General features: G+C 38.2%; 1 protein-coding gene across 1 annotated transcript; it reads left to right on the forward strand.

Moving 5' to 3' along the window:
* The first annotated feature begins 162 nt into the window (after positions 1-162).
* On the forward strand, positions 163-18,636 carry LOC147179756 (sodium-coupled neutral amino acid transporter 3-like). Its single transcript, XM_086067869.1, has 16 exons — positions 163-312; positions 6,551-6,642; positions 9,532-9,616; positions 9,710-9,825; positions 11,606-11,679; positions 12,495-12,587; positions 12,666-12,747; positions 12,827-12,909; positions 13,080-13,138; positions 13,235-13,372; positions 13,493-13,572; positions 14,316-14,416; positions 14,583-14,707; positions 15,938-16,082; positions 16,147-16,250; positions 16,321-18,636. Exons 2-16 carry the CDS (start codon positions 6,602-6,604, stop codon positions 16,423-16,425), a joined length of 1,431 nt encoding a protein of 476 aa, XP_085923995.1. The 5' UTR covers positions 163-312; positions 6,551-6,601; the 3' UTR covers positions 16,426-18,636.
* Positions 18,637-18,705: the final 69 nt, after the last annotated feature.

Below are 18,705 nucleotides of genomic sequence, written 5' to 3' on the forward strand. Positions count from 1 at the left end.
CAGACTCTTGTGATTGTGAACAGACCTGCCCCGTCCCTGCATGGGACCACTACCTGCAGTTGAGCAAAGGGTTAATTGTGGGTGTTCCCATTCCCCCACCTCACTCCCTCCCCAGCCACTAATCTCTCTCACCCTCTCCTCCCACTACTACTGAAGAGCTCTGGAAGGACTCAAGCGTTGTAATTATATACCCAGCAAAAAAGTGTGAGAACGGAGTGAAGGAGCACCCTGATACTGTTCAGTACAATTCCAGGACGGAGGATTTTTATTTTGTGTGTGGGAAGAAGGCCCGCCGTGCTGTTTCACACCTGGGTGAGTGTCATTCTGCTTGACAAGTGTTGTGTGTGTGTACATTTTGAAGAAGGGAGTGGAGAGGCAGTAACTGTCAATAGTGAGCCGCTCTTGCATCAGACAGGACCATGTGGTAAGCGATGTTGAACGCAGAGAAATTGTCACAATGTTGCCACTATTCCATTTATTCTCAAATACATTTCTACATTAAATTATTTATTAAGTCTTAAAAAATGTTTTCCCAATGCTTAGCCTTCCTATTGTCTTTGGGGTGAATTATAACCCATTCAAAGTTTAACGTCTCTCAAAATATAGTTTACGTCGACTTTTCTTGCTTCATTTTTATAGCTTCTGCTAGTTTATGAAGAACAACTGTGTAAACATAAAATTAATATGATTACGTTAGTTTTCGATGTCATTTACATGTTCGCATCAGTCTTCTTTGGGGTCAAAATATCAACATTTGATTCACATTTGTTCTATTTTTCAGAGATGATATTGAGCCCACTATAACATAAAATCTAATGTTAGTCAAAAGCTTTAACACAACCATTACTGTAGTAGTATGAGAATTACCAGTTCGCACTTCACATGACCAATTCTAGCATTTTTGTTCCTGTTTTGCCTCTTTCTGCTGAAAATGGCTTCTGAGAATGTTTATTTAAAATTTTTTACTGCAGTCCATTTTCAAAATTTCAAAAATTCTTGAGAAACTTTTCAATTCTCGACTTGAGAAGTTTCTGGACAAGCATCAAATATTAAATGAAGGTGAGTACGGTTTTAGATCTCAAATAACTACTTCATTAGCATTAATTGAGGCAATAGAAGAGATTACAAATGCTTTGGATCAGGAAAAAATATGCTTTTGGTGTTTTTGTTGATTTCAAAAAAGCTTTTGATACAATCAATCATTCAATCCTACTTAATAAGCTTGAAAAATATGGAATTCGGGGAGTGGCTGGACAATGGCTAAAAAGTTATTTAAAGGATAGGGCCCAATATGTCAAAATGGGGCAATATTCATCTAATAAATTTAAAAAAAATTGTGGGGTCCCCCAGGGGTCTGTGCTGGGGCCAAAACTCTTTAATTTGTTTATTAATTATGTCTTTAATGTATCCCAAGTGCTGTACTAATTTTTTTTTTTTTTGCTGATGATACCAATATTTTTTTTAATAGTAGTGACAATTATAATGAGCTCAAAACTACAATAAACAACGAACTATGCATATTTAAAAAATAAATATAAATAAATACATTATCCTTAATTATAAGCAAAACTAAAGCGATGCTGTTTGGTAATCGAAAAATGGATCCTGGATTACAAATAAATATTGATGGTGCACCAATTGAAAGTGTGATTGAAAATAAATTCTTGGGAGTAATAATTGATAGTAAATTGTCTTGGAAACCCCACGTCAGACATGTAACATAAAAAACCTAGCAATTTTAAATAAAGTAAAGCAGTATCTTGATGAGTATGCACTTTGTATTTTATACTGCACCTTAGTTCTTCCATACCTCATATCCGTTTGATGATACCGAGAAAAATATTCATGCCTTTGTAACGTCAAAGCTGGATTATTGGAATTGTTTATTTAATTGCTTAAATAAGAATCCTTTGAACAAACTAAAAGTAGTTCAAAATTCTGCTGCACGACTGCTTACTAGAAATAGTATCCTCACCCCGATTTTGGCATCATTACAACTGTTTTAATTGCCTGTTGGCTTATATGTGTTTGTATTTAAAAAAAATTGTAAAGCACTTTGTGCTGTGTTGCTTGAAAGGTGCTATATAAATAAAATTATTATTATTATTATAATTCTGGTATATGCTGTCCTACCAGTGCTAGTATTGTTTACTTCCCACATTTGTCTTGTTAAAATCGTTTACACCTATTGTTTCTTATGGTAATGCCACCATGCTAAATCATTTGTATTCTCAATTCATTTTTTCCTTGGTTATTTAATATTTATTGCTTTCTGGGTACTTGTTTATTATTGAGTCTTAAGGTTAAGTAGAAGAGTAGCTTGGAATAGATGGGGATGGGATTTGGACAGAATTGGACTTTATCCTTTTGTTGTTGTTGTTGTTGTTGTTGTTGTAGTTGTTATAGTTTTCTTACTCTCTCTTTATTTTTTATTTTTTTCTCCTTGGCACTGACTGTCTGCTCTCTTATTGCCTGAAACTAAAATACAAATAAATGAAATGAAAATGAATGATACCCTCAAAAGATAGACATACCAAAAGCATGTAGGGAACAGTTAAAAAGACGATGTGACCTGCTTGCAAGCCTACAATGGGTTCCTCATTTTGGAAGGAGTTCATAAGTCAAAGGACGAAGTAAGAGCAAACCTTTGGGCTGCGAAGCCTGAAAAGGCAATATTTTGAGCAACCATGTCTCTCAGCATATTTCACATTTCTTATACACTTTGATGACAAACTACGCAGGGGAAAATATCTTATGTATAGCATTTAGAATTGCAGATGGCAATCCTGATACAATGCAAGAATGTACTTTTTAAGAAGGTGATACAGTAATTTAGCCCTTCTTTTATCACAGGATTATGTTCTAAACCATCCCCACGAAATCCGCAAAGTAGCGACCATGTATATATTTTAAAGCTTTATGCATGAAAATACCAAAAACATGCACGAGAGGTGCCTGTGTTATTTTGTCCATGTGATGGACATTCTCACATTCTACAGTGCTGTATCTGCGGCTGCGACTGAATGCGTGTAACTTTAAAAAACGGGACCTGGCCTCTTGAGTGAAGTCAGAGTCAGTGAATGAAAGTGTAGAGTTGGCTGGCTGTTACCTGCTAAACAGTTAGCCATTTTGTGTTGCGTTAAACTGTAAAAAGTCGATGGAAGACTGCATTTTCTTTTATGATGTTGTGATGACACAACATAATTCAGGTTCACATCACTATTCTTGATAACTGAAAGTTTTTCCATTCCAGATGTTTTAGAAAGCACAAATATGTAGGTACTTTAAAAATAATAGTAATACATTAGAAGACTAATATATGTTTATTATATATTGTCAAGCTTAGGTCAATCAGTGAGATTTTTAATTCATTCACTCCCAGCCATTTTCACAGAAGCAATCCCCTTTCGCTCACGGCTGTTTTACTAGATTTTTACTGATTTTGCGAGGCCCACAGAATATTGTGTTCTATTGCTATAAAAACATGGAACCTACCAAAAAAAGACTAAAGTCTCATCTTTCATCAGGAAAAAAAAGTGTATTTGTATCTGTTTCCATTTAGCAGCAATTAGCATTAGAATATAGCTAAATTTCATCATTATTCACAAATCTATTTAGAACGATGAGTAAATGATTTTTTTTTTCAACATGGCTCTGGTTGATATCTTTTGCTCTGCTGCTGCCTGCTGGCTTGTGTAATAACTACCATTTTTTTCCAAATGTTCTTTGCTGTTGAGAGGCTGCATCAAAGCCTTCTGTATGCTGTAGCATAAAAAACACACAAAAACGTATAAATACGTCTTTGGGACATTTACACAATTTAAGCAAATGAGTTACGATGTTCTAAATATTTCTTGATCGTTGCATAGCACATATTCTGTATTTAGAGTGGGTTGGGGGTTGTTTTATTCAATGGTCTGTTTAAGTCAGGGGGTCTCAAACACAACTTATTTGGTGGTCGCTGGAGATCGAGTGTAAGTGTGTCTGGGTTGCATCAAGTATTCCACAAAAAAAAGTTTAAAAAATCATCCAATCTTCTTCATCTTTATTAATAACATTTCAGAATATTAATGGTTCTTCAGAACATGAACAAGATTCGTGACCCGGTTTCTGTCATCGCCGTGATAGTTTGCGTACTCCTCAGCTTGTCTTGACATCTGATTTCCTGAGCACGGCGACTTTCTCTGTGCACTCAACACATGTTGGAGTGCCCCTTTGCTCAACAAATAAACATCCCATCTCCTGTCTTCTTGAAATTAGCTGTCAACCTTTCTCTTTATGGCCGGTTTTGGAAAAAGACACGAACGGGACTGTGTAACAGGATCACTTTTCCTTCACATTTGATGTCACGTCAGAATTAAAACCAATATTTAAAAAAAAAAAAATCACAAAATGCCCAGGGCAATGCCATAGTAAAAAATAAACAAACTGGGGCTGCACTAACATTAAACTTCTATGTCGGGGGCCACAAAGTATCTTCTGGCGGGCTGCAAATGACCCTCAGGCCAAGAATTTGAGACCCCTGGTTACGGTTCAGCAAGTGTTTGGACAAAAACTGAATTCTAATCACTTTCTGGAGGCTTAAATTTCTGGGGGGAAATTGACCCTCAAGATAAAAGATGCTAGTAGTACCTTCTTAGAAGGTAACCGGAGCTAAACCTGAAATGCAGTCAGTTTCAATTTAACCACGCCTCCCTAGATTCTTATTACCCAAAGGCTGGATACATTCCACTCAACTGTTTTTTTTTATGCTGTGTAATGCCCTTAAAAAAGAGGCTATACCACAACTACACATGTAAAATAACGGCACAAAAGAAGCCTTTCAGTGGGTCGGCCCGCTTTAAGGCTCGTTCTACGTCAGCATCAGCAGTCTTGCATGACGAGTGTGGGAGTGGAGAGGAAAAAGACTTTGGAATGTCGCACAGTGTTGTATCAGTGTGTCTTTTGGGGTCACATGCGAGAATCCCGAGGACGTGTGGGTGACCTGCGAATAGGCGTACTCCAGAACCTCATGACCCGGTGGCACGAGCGCAGACCTACACTCTTTTCATTCAAAAACCCGCACCACGTTTGTCATTTGAGCCCGCGGCGCAGTCATCTCATTGGCAGCGTGTGTGTCTCGAGACTGCTCAACTCAAGTCACATTGTTTTGGTTGTTTCTTGTGTGCATTACTTGCATTCGTTCCAAGTAACTATCTATCGGTGCTACTTTTTTAAGTCTACAAACCCCTGTTCAAATTCAATTTCTGTGATATAAAAAATGAGACCAAGAGAAATCATTTCAGAACTTTTTTTTATCTGGATAACTCAATTGAGAAAAGAAATCCATCTCTTTGAGAGCGGAAGTAAAAATAACTGAAATAATGTGGTTTCACATGTGTGCACACCCTTTTACAATCCGGGGATTAACCAATCAAATTCGTTTGAAATGGCAGTCAGCACACACCTGTCAACATTTAAAGTGCACCTGATTAACCCAGCATCATGCTTTAGGGCTATTTTTTCTTCAGCTGAAACTGAAGGAATTATGTACAGTTCGAAATAGCAGTCATTTTTAGCACAATCTTAAGGGTTCTGCTAGAAAACAAAAACATATGCCTCGGAAAGGAGTTGAGTTGAGCAGATGTTTCGATGACGACAACAGAAAGTCGGTGTAAAAAAGAAAAAGAAGAAAGAAAGAAAAAGAAAGTCGGTGTCAACGCAACATATCCACTAGGGGTGAAAAAATCGATTCTTATAAGAATCGGGATTCTCATTTAGTACGATTCAGAATCGATTTAAAATGTCCCAAAATCGATTTTATTTAAATTATTTTATACTGTCTTGCCTTTGTCTGTGTGTGCCTTTATTTGGAGCGCTGTTCATGTTGTACCCGGTTTGGCCACTGAGGGGCAGTATGGTTCCACGCGGTCTGATACACTGTTAAGTTGTAGCCCCATTAGAGAGTAGAAGGAAAAAGTCACGATCAAGTTATTCCAATAAAACTTTTTTTTTGTTTTTTGCAGTGTGGAGCCGTTCTTTTGAGTGATAAAGGTGCCGCGAGTAGCGTGCTAATTAGCATTAGCGAGTCAGACTGGAGTAGATCATTGCAATTCCTTGCACATCTATAGATTGAAGCAAAAATCATTGTCAATCAAATCATTTTGAAGCAAAAATCGTTCTTAATCGAAAATCGATTCTGAATCTGATCGCAGACCCAAAAATTGTAATCGAATCGAATCATGAGACATTCAAAGATTCCCACCCCTAATATCCACATATGGAACTACATATCCTTCTTAGGGGTATTCACATCTTACTGTACTGTATTTTCTTTACATTTTATGCTTGTGCGTGTGTTGAAATGCGTCTCCGCTGTATTAGAAACGGCAGCATTTTAAGCCGTTTTTCTCACCAATAATGCAAACATACAGTAGGTGGAATCATGACACGTGTTTGAGTGAAATTTAGTTCCCAGCCGAATTTAAGCGTGCATACATAATGGCGGCATCTATATGGGATTACGGGAAGTGTCCTAAATTAAATATGTCTGCTATTTTTCCACTTACAGCTTGAAGAGGATTTAATCAGTCCAGCAAATCCGCCTTCGCACTGTATCAGAATGGAGCTTCAGAAAATGAACGGACACAGTCGGGAAGATGGGTGAGATTTATCGATCAATAATATAAATACTGTTTTTATTGTCAAACACTTTTTTGATTGATCATTAATGAGCCACTGGATTGGGCAGCTTTATGTAACTCTAAAAGAAGAACAAAACAGTTGCTCATATTTTTTATCAGCGCTTCTACAACAAATTATCTTCTCGCACTCACTTCTCTAAAGGTTAGAAAATCAAATTCCTAAATGAAGAGCTTTTACAGCAGGAAATAAGATCAAACCACAATACTAAGGGGAAGAAAAACATTTGCGGACACGTGTGGACAAGGCCTCGACCAAATGTGATCACACCAGTCTGGATAATCAAGCCTTGGGCGTTTCTGGTCTCGTGCCTCTTGCATTCTTGACTGTCCAACTCTTAAAAGACTATATTTACCAAAAAAACACACTCTGATTTGATTTGTTACCTGGAAAATTATACAGACAGTGTATATACTGTACACACATATTTATATGCACAAATTACAGGAAGCCATTAAGAAATCCATTCATTTTTGTTTTCATTTTGTTCTCCAGTGTTTCCCAACCTTTGACATGAGAAAAATCTCACAGAACATCACCAAACAAAAATGTCACAAAAAATATACAGACTGAAATAGGTTCTTGCCTCAGTTCACCCAAAAATTTACTTAGTGTAAAGTTTGGGCTCGTTTAGTTGAACACAGATTAATTACTCTGTTGTATGAAGGGCAACAGTTGGAAACACAGATTTATTAGACCTTCTGCCATTTAATTTGTCCTGACTGTCATGATACATCGCTGACAAGATAGGCTACATTATGTATAGAAAATTTATTGAAAATGAGTTAAAAAAAAAAAGTGAAACAAGCCAACAAAAGAGCAAAGTTAGTCGGCTAAATTAGCCACTAAAATGAACTAGATCAGCTAGCCACGCAGCTAGCCAACTCCACTCATTTGCCAGCTAATTAGCTAGCTCGACAACGCAGCTAACGTTAGCCAAGTAGTAGCCAGTAAAGTTGCCACCCATCCCGTTTTTCCCAAAATTGTTCTCTTTTGTTTTTACCAGCTGTCATAGGAAAATACAAATCTCTCCCAGGACACAATTTGTCCCGTTTTTCTTTTCTTTTTCTTTTTTTTGAGAAAGAATGCCAAAAGCTAATTTGATTTCCTAAATTGTGTAGTCTAAAAATGTGCTACTGTGGAACACTTTGTTACTGAGGGTGCCGCCGGTGGCACATTTCCGTAGGTGCACTTTGAATTACCTTAACTCGGGAACTCGGGGACTGTGCTATCTAAGAAATTCCAATGGTGTCTGAAAGCTAAACCCTTGCGCTTTACAGAAAAAGTACAGTCAGTAATTTCAGTCCTCTCACGGAGGCCAGGGAAGTCAGTGAGTCACAACGAAAGAGTGCAGAGAGAAACAGCGGGATTTTCAGACATTTCTACATCAATTTGAATAAAAGTGTTAACAAGGTGTGTATATCGACACTTGTATCACATGGTGACTTTTTATAGAACTTACCAAGTCTGTGACTTTGTAGTACGTATGTTATTGTGGGTGACATTTTTCTAGAATAGTTACACGTTGCCACGTTGTGTTTGTATTAGAGATAGACCGATATGCTTTTTTCAGAGCCGATACCGATTATCGGTAGTCAGGAAGGCCGATAACCGATATTTGAAGCCGATATACATTTGCAGGAAAAACTAAAAGTTGGTGTCAACATTTTTAATAATAAAAACTCCAGCACTTCACTGCTTAAATGCCTTCAAGCACATGTTTATTAAACAGCTTTTGTGATTTCTAACATATTAAAGGTTTTTTGTTTGCCATCAGCTTTTGCACCAACTATAATGCCAACTCCCAAATAGCCACTAATTTGCGGGCTAACTGTTAGCTCGCGTACTAACTATTCACCCACACGCTAACCCCGGGAAAACCTAATAGCCGCTAAAAAACAGCTATTAGGTTAGCCCGTGAGCTAACGATTGAACCTAATAGCTGTTAAGTCGCGAGCTAGCCGGTTAGCTTGCGGGCTAATAGCCGCTAATTTGCGAGCTAATGGTTAGCTCGCAAATTAGCGGCTATCGCGGGCTAACCATTCACCCGCACGCTAACTCTTAAATAGCTGCTAATTCGCGAGCTAACTGTTAGCTCGTGGGCTAACTGTTCACCCACACGCTAACCCTGGGATAACTCCCAAATAGCCGCTAAAAAACGGTTATTAGTAATAGTAATATGCTAGCTCGCGGGCTAATAGCCGCTAATTGCTGCTTATTGGCTGTTAGCACTGCACAAGCAACCAAACAGATGGTGCTGTGGGCGGGCTAATGCTGCAGGGAGTCAACAGCCGCTGACTCAGAGCAGACGGAGGAGAAAAGCGTAGCAGCAAAAATAACAGCTTTTAATTAATCGGCCATCAAAACAAAAAAAAGGCAGACTGCCGATATTGCAGACAATTTATTAATTAATTATTAACTCCTTTCCATTTTCTATAAATATGTTTAATAATGCAGTAATACGGACTGATAACGAAATGTATAAAATTATAGTGTCAAAGTTGTGCATTCTCCGTTACACAATATATAATAGAAGACCACTACAGTAAATTGTGTTCTCACCACATTTCCTTCCAAACGCCTAATATAATTTTTTCATAAGTCTGGTTGATAAATAACAAAATTTTGAGAAGTTGAATTGGGGCAACCAGATGTCACTAGAGTGTAATCATTAGATTAGTATGACCATGATAAATGACAATTTACACAGTCACAGAAGGGAAGTTGCACATGAAGCAAAAGGTCAACCCAAGTCAAACATAAGCTCATTGAGAAGAGTCTTTTCCATGGGTCCGCTTACAAGCTGTGGTTTTGTGTAATTTATGTTTGTGTGCTTTATTTACATTGTAGCTTTGATGGGCTGGATGCCATGACTGAACATGAGGAATTTCTCCCACATAAAGCTGGTGCTAAAAAAGAAACCCACTTCACAGATGTGAGTTTTTGTTGTTGTTTTTGAACTTTTTTCACTCGTTTATACTCTTCACCTTACATGATGCTCATTCATTTATCTTTCTTTCTGGTGCAGTTCGAAGGGAAGACTTCATTCGGGATGTCCATTTTCAACCTCAGCAACGCCATCATGGGCAGCGGAATTCTGGGATTGGCCTTTGCCATGTCCAACACCGGAATCCTTCTATTTATGTGAGTTATGAGGTTATTTTGCTAATGAGCATTGTTGTGTTTTACCTTCTATGTTTCAATGGACCATAGCAAAATCTTCCAAAAGCATGCGTGAAAATGTGTTATGGAAGTTGAAAGCTCGGCACTTGCAAAAATGAGAAAAACGCCGTTATTTAAAAAGAACTGTCCCATGCATCCACTGGATAACTGTTCCTTCGCTCCCCCTCACCAAGGGATAGTGCACGGCTGATCCAGGCAGGCGTGTCTTGAATCTAATCACTGCAGGCTATATTTAACTTCTTAAATCTGGTTTAGGGAAGCTGTGTGTGCATGTGTGTCTATTATAGCTCAATGTTTAGCAAAATTATTCAACGGTACATTCTGACGGCTCAAGCTATATCCTGCAGAACCTGTATACATTACATCTACACTAACTATATAAATAGACACACCCACAGTTCATGCATCTTTTCTGCTTAATGTCATTGCTAATATGAACCAACAACCACATTTGATGGAAGATGTGATCAGATGAGAGATGAGGAGGATGGCAGGGCTGGGCCATTTTGGCGGAAACAAATATTTATAATTATTTTTGATTGCTATTGAAATTATGATTAGTAAACACGATTATTCATTGATTTCGAAATTTAGCATGTATTCAGCTACCAAACTCCACTTCAAATATAACAAAAAATAACAACCCAAAAATAAATGAGCAAAAAGTACAATAGTAATAATAATAATAATAATATTAATAATAATAATAAATTATTACATAACAGAAAACGGGGGGAAAAACAATCCTGCTATATACACTTTGGCCTCTTAGGGGCAGTATGGTGCACTTATGGCTATAAAAAGAGTAGAAGAAAAAAATGGCAAACTTTCTCAAATACAACTTATTTTTCACAGATTAGGAACAATAAAGTGTTCCCTTGCTATAATGCGATTCGCTTTCCGTGGCCTCACTGTCTCGCGGATTGTTTTTGGGTGCAATTTGATTGCATTTTTTTTTTTACAGTACCTATTTTATAAAAATGTATGAAGTTTATGAACATTGAGAATGTTTAAACAAGAGAGAAATGTGGAAAAAATGTAAATGCCTAGATGAGAAAAGTGTATAAACTGTGTGGTGAGGGGTTTTAGAGCCTTGAAACATTTATAATAAATGTAAAACTTAAAGCTAACTACTTCGTGGATTTCATTTCTTGCAGATATTTTTTTGGAACCTACCCCTGGCGAAAAACGAGGGAACACCGTATATGCCAAGGAGTATTGTTATATCACCTGTTCATCTGTGTCACAACAGCGTTTAAAATCCCTACCCTAATGTTAATTTTGCTTGCCTGCGCTCAATCAGGTTTCCTTTCGAGTGCTAGCATTTAGCTGGTGATCATGTAAACAATTAATTAATTAATTACATAATGTATTTATTTTTCCTGTGTGTTTAATTTTACAGTAAAGTTCGGCTGAGACGTTGATAAACAGCTTAAAGCACGTTTAGGGAGGGCAGAACAACATGTGTCACGCTCTTGCCGCAAGCAACACGGTACATTCAGGATGTTGTCAAGGTGGAGGGAATTAGGAACAGTTCCAAATAACAACCAGTGTTACCACCAAACCTTCACACCTCTGCTAGAAAACAAACATACTAAAATGTCAGTAAAAGCCTAGTAGAGAATTGGAACTTTAGATGGTGGCAGGTGTGAAATCAGTCCAGGTTATGAATTAGTCTTACCTGAATATTGCATGTAGTATTAACAAATAAAAGTACTGTTTTTGTTTTTCTGTGTTTCAGAATTCTGTTGGTGTTCATTGCTATTTTGTCCGCGTATTCAATCCACATACTGCTGAAATGTGCGGGAGTTGTTGGTAAGAGCAGTTACACTCAAAATCCGAATTACAGTGGTTGAGTTTACTAGAAATTCATGTAAAAACCGGTTGCCTTAAACCGCTTTAGTTTTTCCACATGGTAAACTATAATGTTATTTAGTAAAAACTAATATTTACAGCTGAACATGCTTACTCTACATTAATTAATTAGTAGGAATATTAAATGCAACCTGCTAATTTAGTGCAATTTTTTAGAAGTTGTTGATATAACAGCAGGGGTCCAAATGTAACAACTGATGCGGAGGCGGGTCATTTGCATGCATTGATTGTCTTACTTACTTTCCACACGGGGTGGCAAAGCAAGTGAAGAGAAGAAGAAATTCCTCCTCATCTCTCACTTCCTTGTTTTCCACCAATCACAAATCACTAAAATAGTAACATCATTTCCATTCATAACAGCCTGTTGAAAAAAAATTATTCCGTTATTTATTCCAATTTCTATTTCGTGACTAACAGTGTCCGCTGTGTTTTTCTGAATGTGGATACCATTTTTTTTTCACTTCAAGCAGCAGATTGCTACATAGTGCTTTAATGCTTTCTTCAATCTGTTGTTTTACTCTAACCCTAGTTACGTTCCGACCACCAATGCAATAAATCAATTGGAGAAAAAAAAATCAATTGAAAATGTGAACTTTTTTTTATAGCATTTCCAGCGCTTATTTTTTTTAAAGTTGTTTAAACATACCTTTTATTTTTACCTTTTGAAAAATATTATTTTTGTTGTTTTTAGTCGCCCTTGGAAGAAAAAAATTTGCACATCCATGCTGTACAATCCAATTTTGTGTTTTTTTCAGGCATCCGAGCATATGAGCAGCTCGGCAACAGAGCTTTCGGCTCGCCGGGAAAAATTCTGGCGGGGAGCATCATCACAGTACACAACATCGGAGGTAGAATGAGATTATTTGTAGTCTTTCGCTATGAAATTTATACTAAGCAAATGTGTTTTGTTTTTTTCCCCCCGTCAGCAATGTCCAGCTACCTCTTCATCGTTAAGTCAGAGCTCCCACTGGTTATTCAGGCTTTTCTTGGCAAACATGCAAATACGGGGTGAGTGTCAAATATCATCAATTGACTTGATTGACAGTTCCATCGGTTAGTGCACTGATTTTTATTTGTATGATCTCAGAGAGTGGTTCTTGAATGGAAACTACTTGATCATCATTGTTAGTGCTGCCATCATCCTTCCTCTTGCACTCATGAAACAACTTGGTATGATTTCACATCCTGCCCCCCCCCCCCCCCCCCCCACACACACACACACACACACGCACACACACTTTCACACCCATACGTTTGTGGTCAGAACTTGCACTAGCATGTAGATAATGTTTATGTTCGTCGTCATCATCATTATCATCAATGGTCATGTTCTATTTCAGGTTATCTTGGACTTACAAGTGGCTTCTCTCTTTCTTGCATGGTGTTCTTCCTCATTTCGGTGAGTCTGTTGAAAACAAATGTCGTGTTAGCTTTCAATCCAATTGTGGCATATCTGACACAACGAATGCGTGTGCACCCCCAATTCCCCATCCAGGTAATCTATAAGAAATTCAACATCCCATGTCCGCTGGAGGACAGTGATCACAACACAACCTTCATTGCTGACAACTACACAATCACAGAAGATGCGGAAGACTTTTGTGATGCCAAGCTATTCACCATCAACTCACAGGTGAGACCAAAACAGGTTTCTCGTCTTACTCTCTTCTTCAATTGTCACATTGCAAGTTCATATTTTGCAGTCAGATGACCAGACCCTGTCACTAACCTTTGGTATGAATTGGCTTTTTAGACGGCATACACCATCCCAATTCTGGCCTTTGCGTTTGTCTGCCACCCCGAGGTCCTGCCCATCTACACAGAGCTACGAGAGTAAGTCACGCGTCCCACAATGGAACCTGGGTTTTCGTACGCACCAGTTTTCATAACATTTGCTTATTTTTACAGAAAAATAACATGTTCAAAATAGGTCAAAGTTAAAGCGTTAATTCATTGATTAATCGCAAACAAATCTATTGACGCAGATTAATCACACAATTAATTTTGATCACAGATGTTCCTTAAGATTGGCAGCAGATGATTATGATTAAGATAGCACAGGTTGTGTTTGAGCAATAAACATGCGTTAAAGTAAAGCATTTAACTCATTTGCTCCCAAAATGTATAAATACGATCTATTTTAAATGCTTGACGTGTCCCAAAGATGTATTTATACGTGTGTGCTTTTTTAAAATGTTAGAGCATACAGAAGGCTTTGATGCAAATGAAAGCACACAGTAAAGAGGACATTGCTTTGTTGTTACTGCAGTGTTGTTTTTAGCATGAGCCTTCCTAGTCCACAGATGGCGGGAATATGACTTCTTCTTCGTGATTTGTTCGGACAGTTTGCAACAGTTTTGAGAGTGCGCTACTGACACCTGCATGACATAAGTGGAACAGCGACAACTATTTTTACAACTGTTTTTCATGTACTGTATATATATTTTTGGACCAAAATGTGCAGTAGCCTATTTGAATTGTTAAGTTTCAACTTCATATATTAATATATTTATATATATTAATTATAAAATGAGGGAAGGGGGGAATACAATTAACTATTGTTTTCTTGCCTCTAGTGCCACCAAGAAGCGTATGCAGAATGTTGCAAACATTTCCATCTTGGCCATGTTCATCATGTACCTGCTGACGGCACTTTTTGGATACCTCACCTTCTACGGTAAGACTCAAAGATCACCGTGTTCTTTTGCTGCATGTGAATGAAACATGTTCAAATGAATGACCCGCTTGTTGTCCTTAAAACTACATATGCATATTGCAGTGTGACAAATAAGGGTCAAGACTGAGCAGGATGTCGACGCTTGTTTGCTTCTCTCTCTCTCCAGGTGCCGTGGAGTCCGAACTGCTGCACACCTACATCCGTGTGGACACCCTGGACGTGCTGATGCTTTGTGTGCGCCTGGCTGTGCTTGTGGCTGTCACACTAACTGTTCCTGTTGTTCTCTTCCCGGTGAGAGTTGGATCTTATTTTTTTAGTCTATTATTCAATCAAGTGTTGTTAGGATATTAGTAGCTTATTTTGTGAAATGCAAGTGTTTGCTAACGTTTTGCCAGCGTTTGGAGCCAAAAGACCAGAAAGGTCTAGAAACAATGCCTCCCTCCGTCTTAAAGAAAATGTCTGAGCTTGGACTGAAGCGGGAAAAGAATTGAGCCGTGAGGCATTCTGCATCCTTTATTAACTCATCACTGCTATTGACGGCTATAGATGTCAAAAATTCATTTGAACTATTTCTATTAGTTAAAAATTGTATTAGAACAAAAAAAAAATCTGTGAAGTCATGCGATTACTTACGATTAAAATTTTTAATCGCCTGACGGTCCTAATTTTCAATAATCTTTTCTTTGAAAAAAAGAAAAAGATTATTATTTTTTAAAAAATATATTACAATAATTTTTTTTAAAGAAAAGATTATAAAAAATTAGGGGTGTCAGGCGATTATATTTTTTAATCATAATTAATCGCATGACTTCATGGGTTAACTCACGATTAAAAAAATAATAATTTTAATGGAATTTTTACTGTTTTTTTATCACAAATTTTATATCTGTTTTAAATGTACAATAAACATTTTTCTAGGTTTTCATACTCTTGTTAACAAAAGTGGAAAAAAATATCAACTAATAGAAATAGTTCAAATGAATTTTTGACGTCTATAGCCGTCAATGACAATGAATGAGTTAAGAGGGATAGCTCATCGATAAACACTTGAGGAAATCCTCAGTGGAATCAATGTGAGTTAGCAACACCTTGTCACAATCCAGGAACAGAGCTGAGGTGTCGTAACGCTCTAAAAATGTTGTTAAAGCCGCTTTCCCTCTTTTCTTTTTTTCTTATGGAGAACAATGCAAACTAACTTTCTCTTTCATTTAACCTTACTCCTTCCTGTGAGAAGTAAAAAAAAAAAAAGTTCATTAACTTCAAAGAGGTAGTTCATTTACTCAACTCTGCAAGCAGCCAATCCTATTGTGTCCTACCTAGAAGTCCCCTCAAAAAAGAAGAGAAGAGCTCGTTACCGGTGACAGCCAGTATTAGCGCGTATTAAAACCTTGACTTTTTAAAACCATGGTATAGCATTGATGGCAGCTGATGAGATGAATGCAAATGTGACTCCTTCATCCAGATGAGGTATGTGCGACCAGTCTCATGACATACGGTGCCTTTCCTTCCTTGCCGCCGTAGATCCGCCGAGCCATACTCCAGATCTTGTGCCCCGACAAGCCTTTCCACTGGGCCCGGCACATCGCCATCGCGTCGTGCCTCCTCATTTTGGTCAACCTGCTCGTCATCTTTGTCCCCTCCATCCGTGACATATTCGGACTCATCGGTACGTGTTTGCGCGCCGTTATTGTCTCGGCCTCACCAAACGGCCTCTCCTAATTCCTCCACAGGAGCCACGTCGGCCCCCAGCCTCATCTTCATCCTGCCTGGAATCTTCTACATACGAATCGTTCCAGCCGAGCAAGAACCTTTTCTGTCCAGGCCCAAAATTCAGGTAGCGCTGATCGCCCTCGTTCGCAATTGTTGTATTGCTGATTTTCACGCAGCACTCTTTTCGCCTGTAGGCTGCATGCTTTGCTGCGCTGGGTTTCGTCTTCATGGTTGTGAGTTTGTCTTTTATCTGCATCGACTGGGTGAGCGGAGAGAAAAGAAGCGCCGGCGGACACTAGTTGCTCGCCGAGGTCCCTGCAACAACACCGTGTGAACTGAAGCCCCTCCCCGTCAAATAATGTATCGTTCTCCAACAGCCACTCACTACAGGCCGGCCTTGACAGAAGAAATACAATTTAAAAAACACACACACACACACACACACACATGACCCCTGAAAGGCCCTGCTATGGAGAAGAGAGAGCACAGTCGCGTGTTGGGCCTGAAGTCACCCTTTGTTACAGCCCGAGATACAGTATACACTGTAGTACTTCTATTTTAATCTCGCAAAGGAAGTTAAGAAAAAAATAGCAACAGGGTGAGGGTATGGATACACAAGTTCTGTGGAAATACATGTCACTGCCAAAGTTCTCTTTATCTACTTCCCATCTCGGCTTTACACAGTGGTGCCTTGAGATAAGAGTGACCTGACATACGGGTCACGGCTGTTTACTGTCAAACTTAACAGAAAACAAAGTGAATTACACCTTGTAATGTGTATTTAAAACAACCAAACAACTGCCTCAAGAAAGGCCCTGCTAGCATGACACGAACATACCATGGAAAACAGCATTGATATGCTAACGATTAGCATCGGTAGTTTCAGAACCTTTCAAGGAATGTGTATAAGAAAGATGAGATGGAGCAACACAAGCTGTTCAATTCTTTACAGCCTTATTTCTTTTTTTTAATAAAGTAAAATGTTAAAGTTCTATTTACCTTATTAAAAACAGAGAGTCTGGAACGGATTAACGGCATTTCCATTAATTTCACTGTTGAAAGATGTTTTACGTTACGGGCATGGCCACAGAACAAATTAAACTCATATCTCAAGGCACCACTGTAAAGTTGGCAGTGGGGCGAACAGTTTCCATCCAAATGAATTCAACATTCAATCCATTTTTTTCACAGTTTACTTTGATCTGAAATAAGAACCATGAGGGGTTAGTGCCACGCTGAGGTTTTTAACAAATGTGCGTCTTTTGTTAAAATGTTAGTAGCAAGGCTCTGACAGTTTGTGGAGGTAAGGATATTGTGTAGAAAAGAAAAAATGATGCAACCAAAAATGATGCAATTTGTGAGCTTTTGCTGCTATAAAAGGAGGTCAATTTGTATCTGTTGTTGCAAACCAAAGAATGAATGCAGTTACTGTATCATGTTCAACCATAGAGCAAGGGTGTCAAACTCATTTGAGTTCCGGGGCCACATTCAATTTGTGGGCTGGACCACTTTGTTTATTCGCGGCCTAAAAATTATGACCATTCAAAGTTTCCCCATTGTTTTGGTGAGAATACATTCTGAAAATATTCACATTTACTGATGATTATCCTGCTGCAAAACATGAGCAGTCTTAAATGTGTCAACACAAATAAGTGTACTTTTAACAACATTGTAAATCAGTTTTTAATTTCCAGATCACAGTTGATCAATGCATGCACCCTTTATTTAAAAAAAGAAAAACCCAGATATATGAATCATTTTAAATTTACATAAATTTCCACCGTCATCTGGAAATCTTGACAGCCTCACCTGACTCATCACACCATAGAAACTCAAGTGGGGATTTTTTTCAGAAAGTGGCTGCAGCTGTCCACCTGGCTGCTTTGTAAATGTATGTGGGTCATTTTTGAATAATTTGATCAATAACAGTAAATAATATCTGAAACCCTCACAAAATATTGCGGTACAACCCAAGATAAACACTGTAATTTATACATTTAAACCAACCTCTTTCCAACTGAAGCTGTTGACTGACATTTGCTCTCTTGAATATTTCATTTTCACAGAAATAAAATATTGTGTCAGTTGGACCTCCAGTGGACCAAATTAGCAACGTAGCTGCTTTTATTGGAAAAACTGCACTCCCCCTACCACACCCTCCCCACCCCCTCGGGCTGGATAGGATAGGTTCCGGCCCACGGGCCGTATGTTTGACACCCCTGCCAGAGCGTGTAACGTAGCTGGGAAGCTCAACCTCTTTCGGTTCAGCTTTTGTACTAGAAACATTCCTCATAACAATCTATGCTATGTGAATATTAAATTAAGTATTTTCGTGTCTGTAAATGTCCACTAAAATGTTTTTGTTCTTCTTGTACAGTTTTAAATTAATTTGAACTGTCTGTTAATAAAGTATGTCTCATTTGTACCTTTTTCTGACTTTTGAGAATGGAAAGAGTGAAATCAATTTTTCTGAAAATAAAAGTCGCACACTCTGTGTGTGCGTGTGCGTGTGTGTGCGTGTGTGTGTGTGCGTGCTGCATGTCGAGAGAGAAAACATAAGCGGGGGTTGCTTGCAGAAG

This window comes from Leptonotus elevatus, chromosome 2, assembly GCF_054856555.1.
Source record: "Leptonotus elevatus isolate MCC_2025b chromosome 2, RoL_Lele_1.0, whole genome shotgun sequence".
NCBI classification, from domain to species: Eukaryota; Metazoa; Chordata; class Actinopteri; order Syngnathiformes; family Syngnathidae; genus Leptonotus; species Leptonotus elevatus.

Excerpts from the sequence above, each read along its gene's own strand:
- LOC147179756 (XM_086067869.1), top strand. The coding sequence starts at position 6,602 with ATGGAGCTTCAGAAAATGAACGGACACAGTCGGGAAGATGG. Across the intron at positions 9,826-11,605 it reads ACCGGAATCCTTCTATTTAT|AATTCTGTTGGTGTTCATTG; the intron begins GTGAGTTATGAG and ends TCTGTGTTTCAG. Across the intron at positions 14,417-14,582 it reads TGGATACCTCACCTTCTACG|GTGCCGTGGAGTCCGAACTG; the intron begins GTAAGACTCAAA and ends CTCTCTCTCCAG.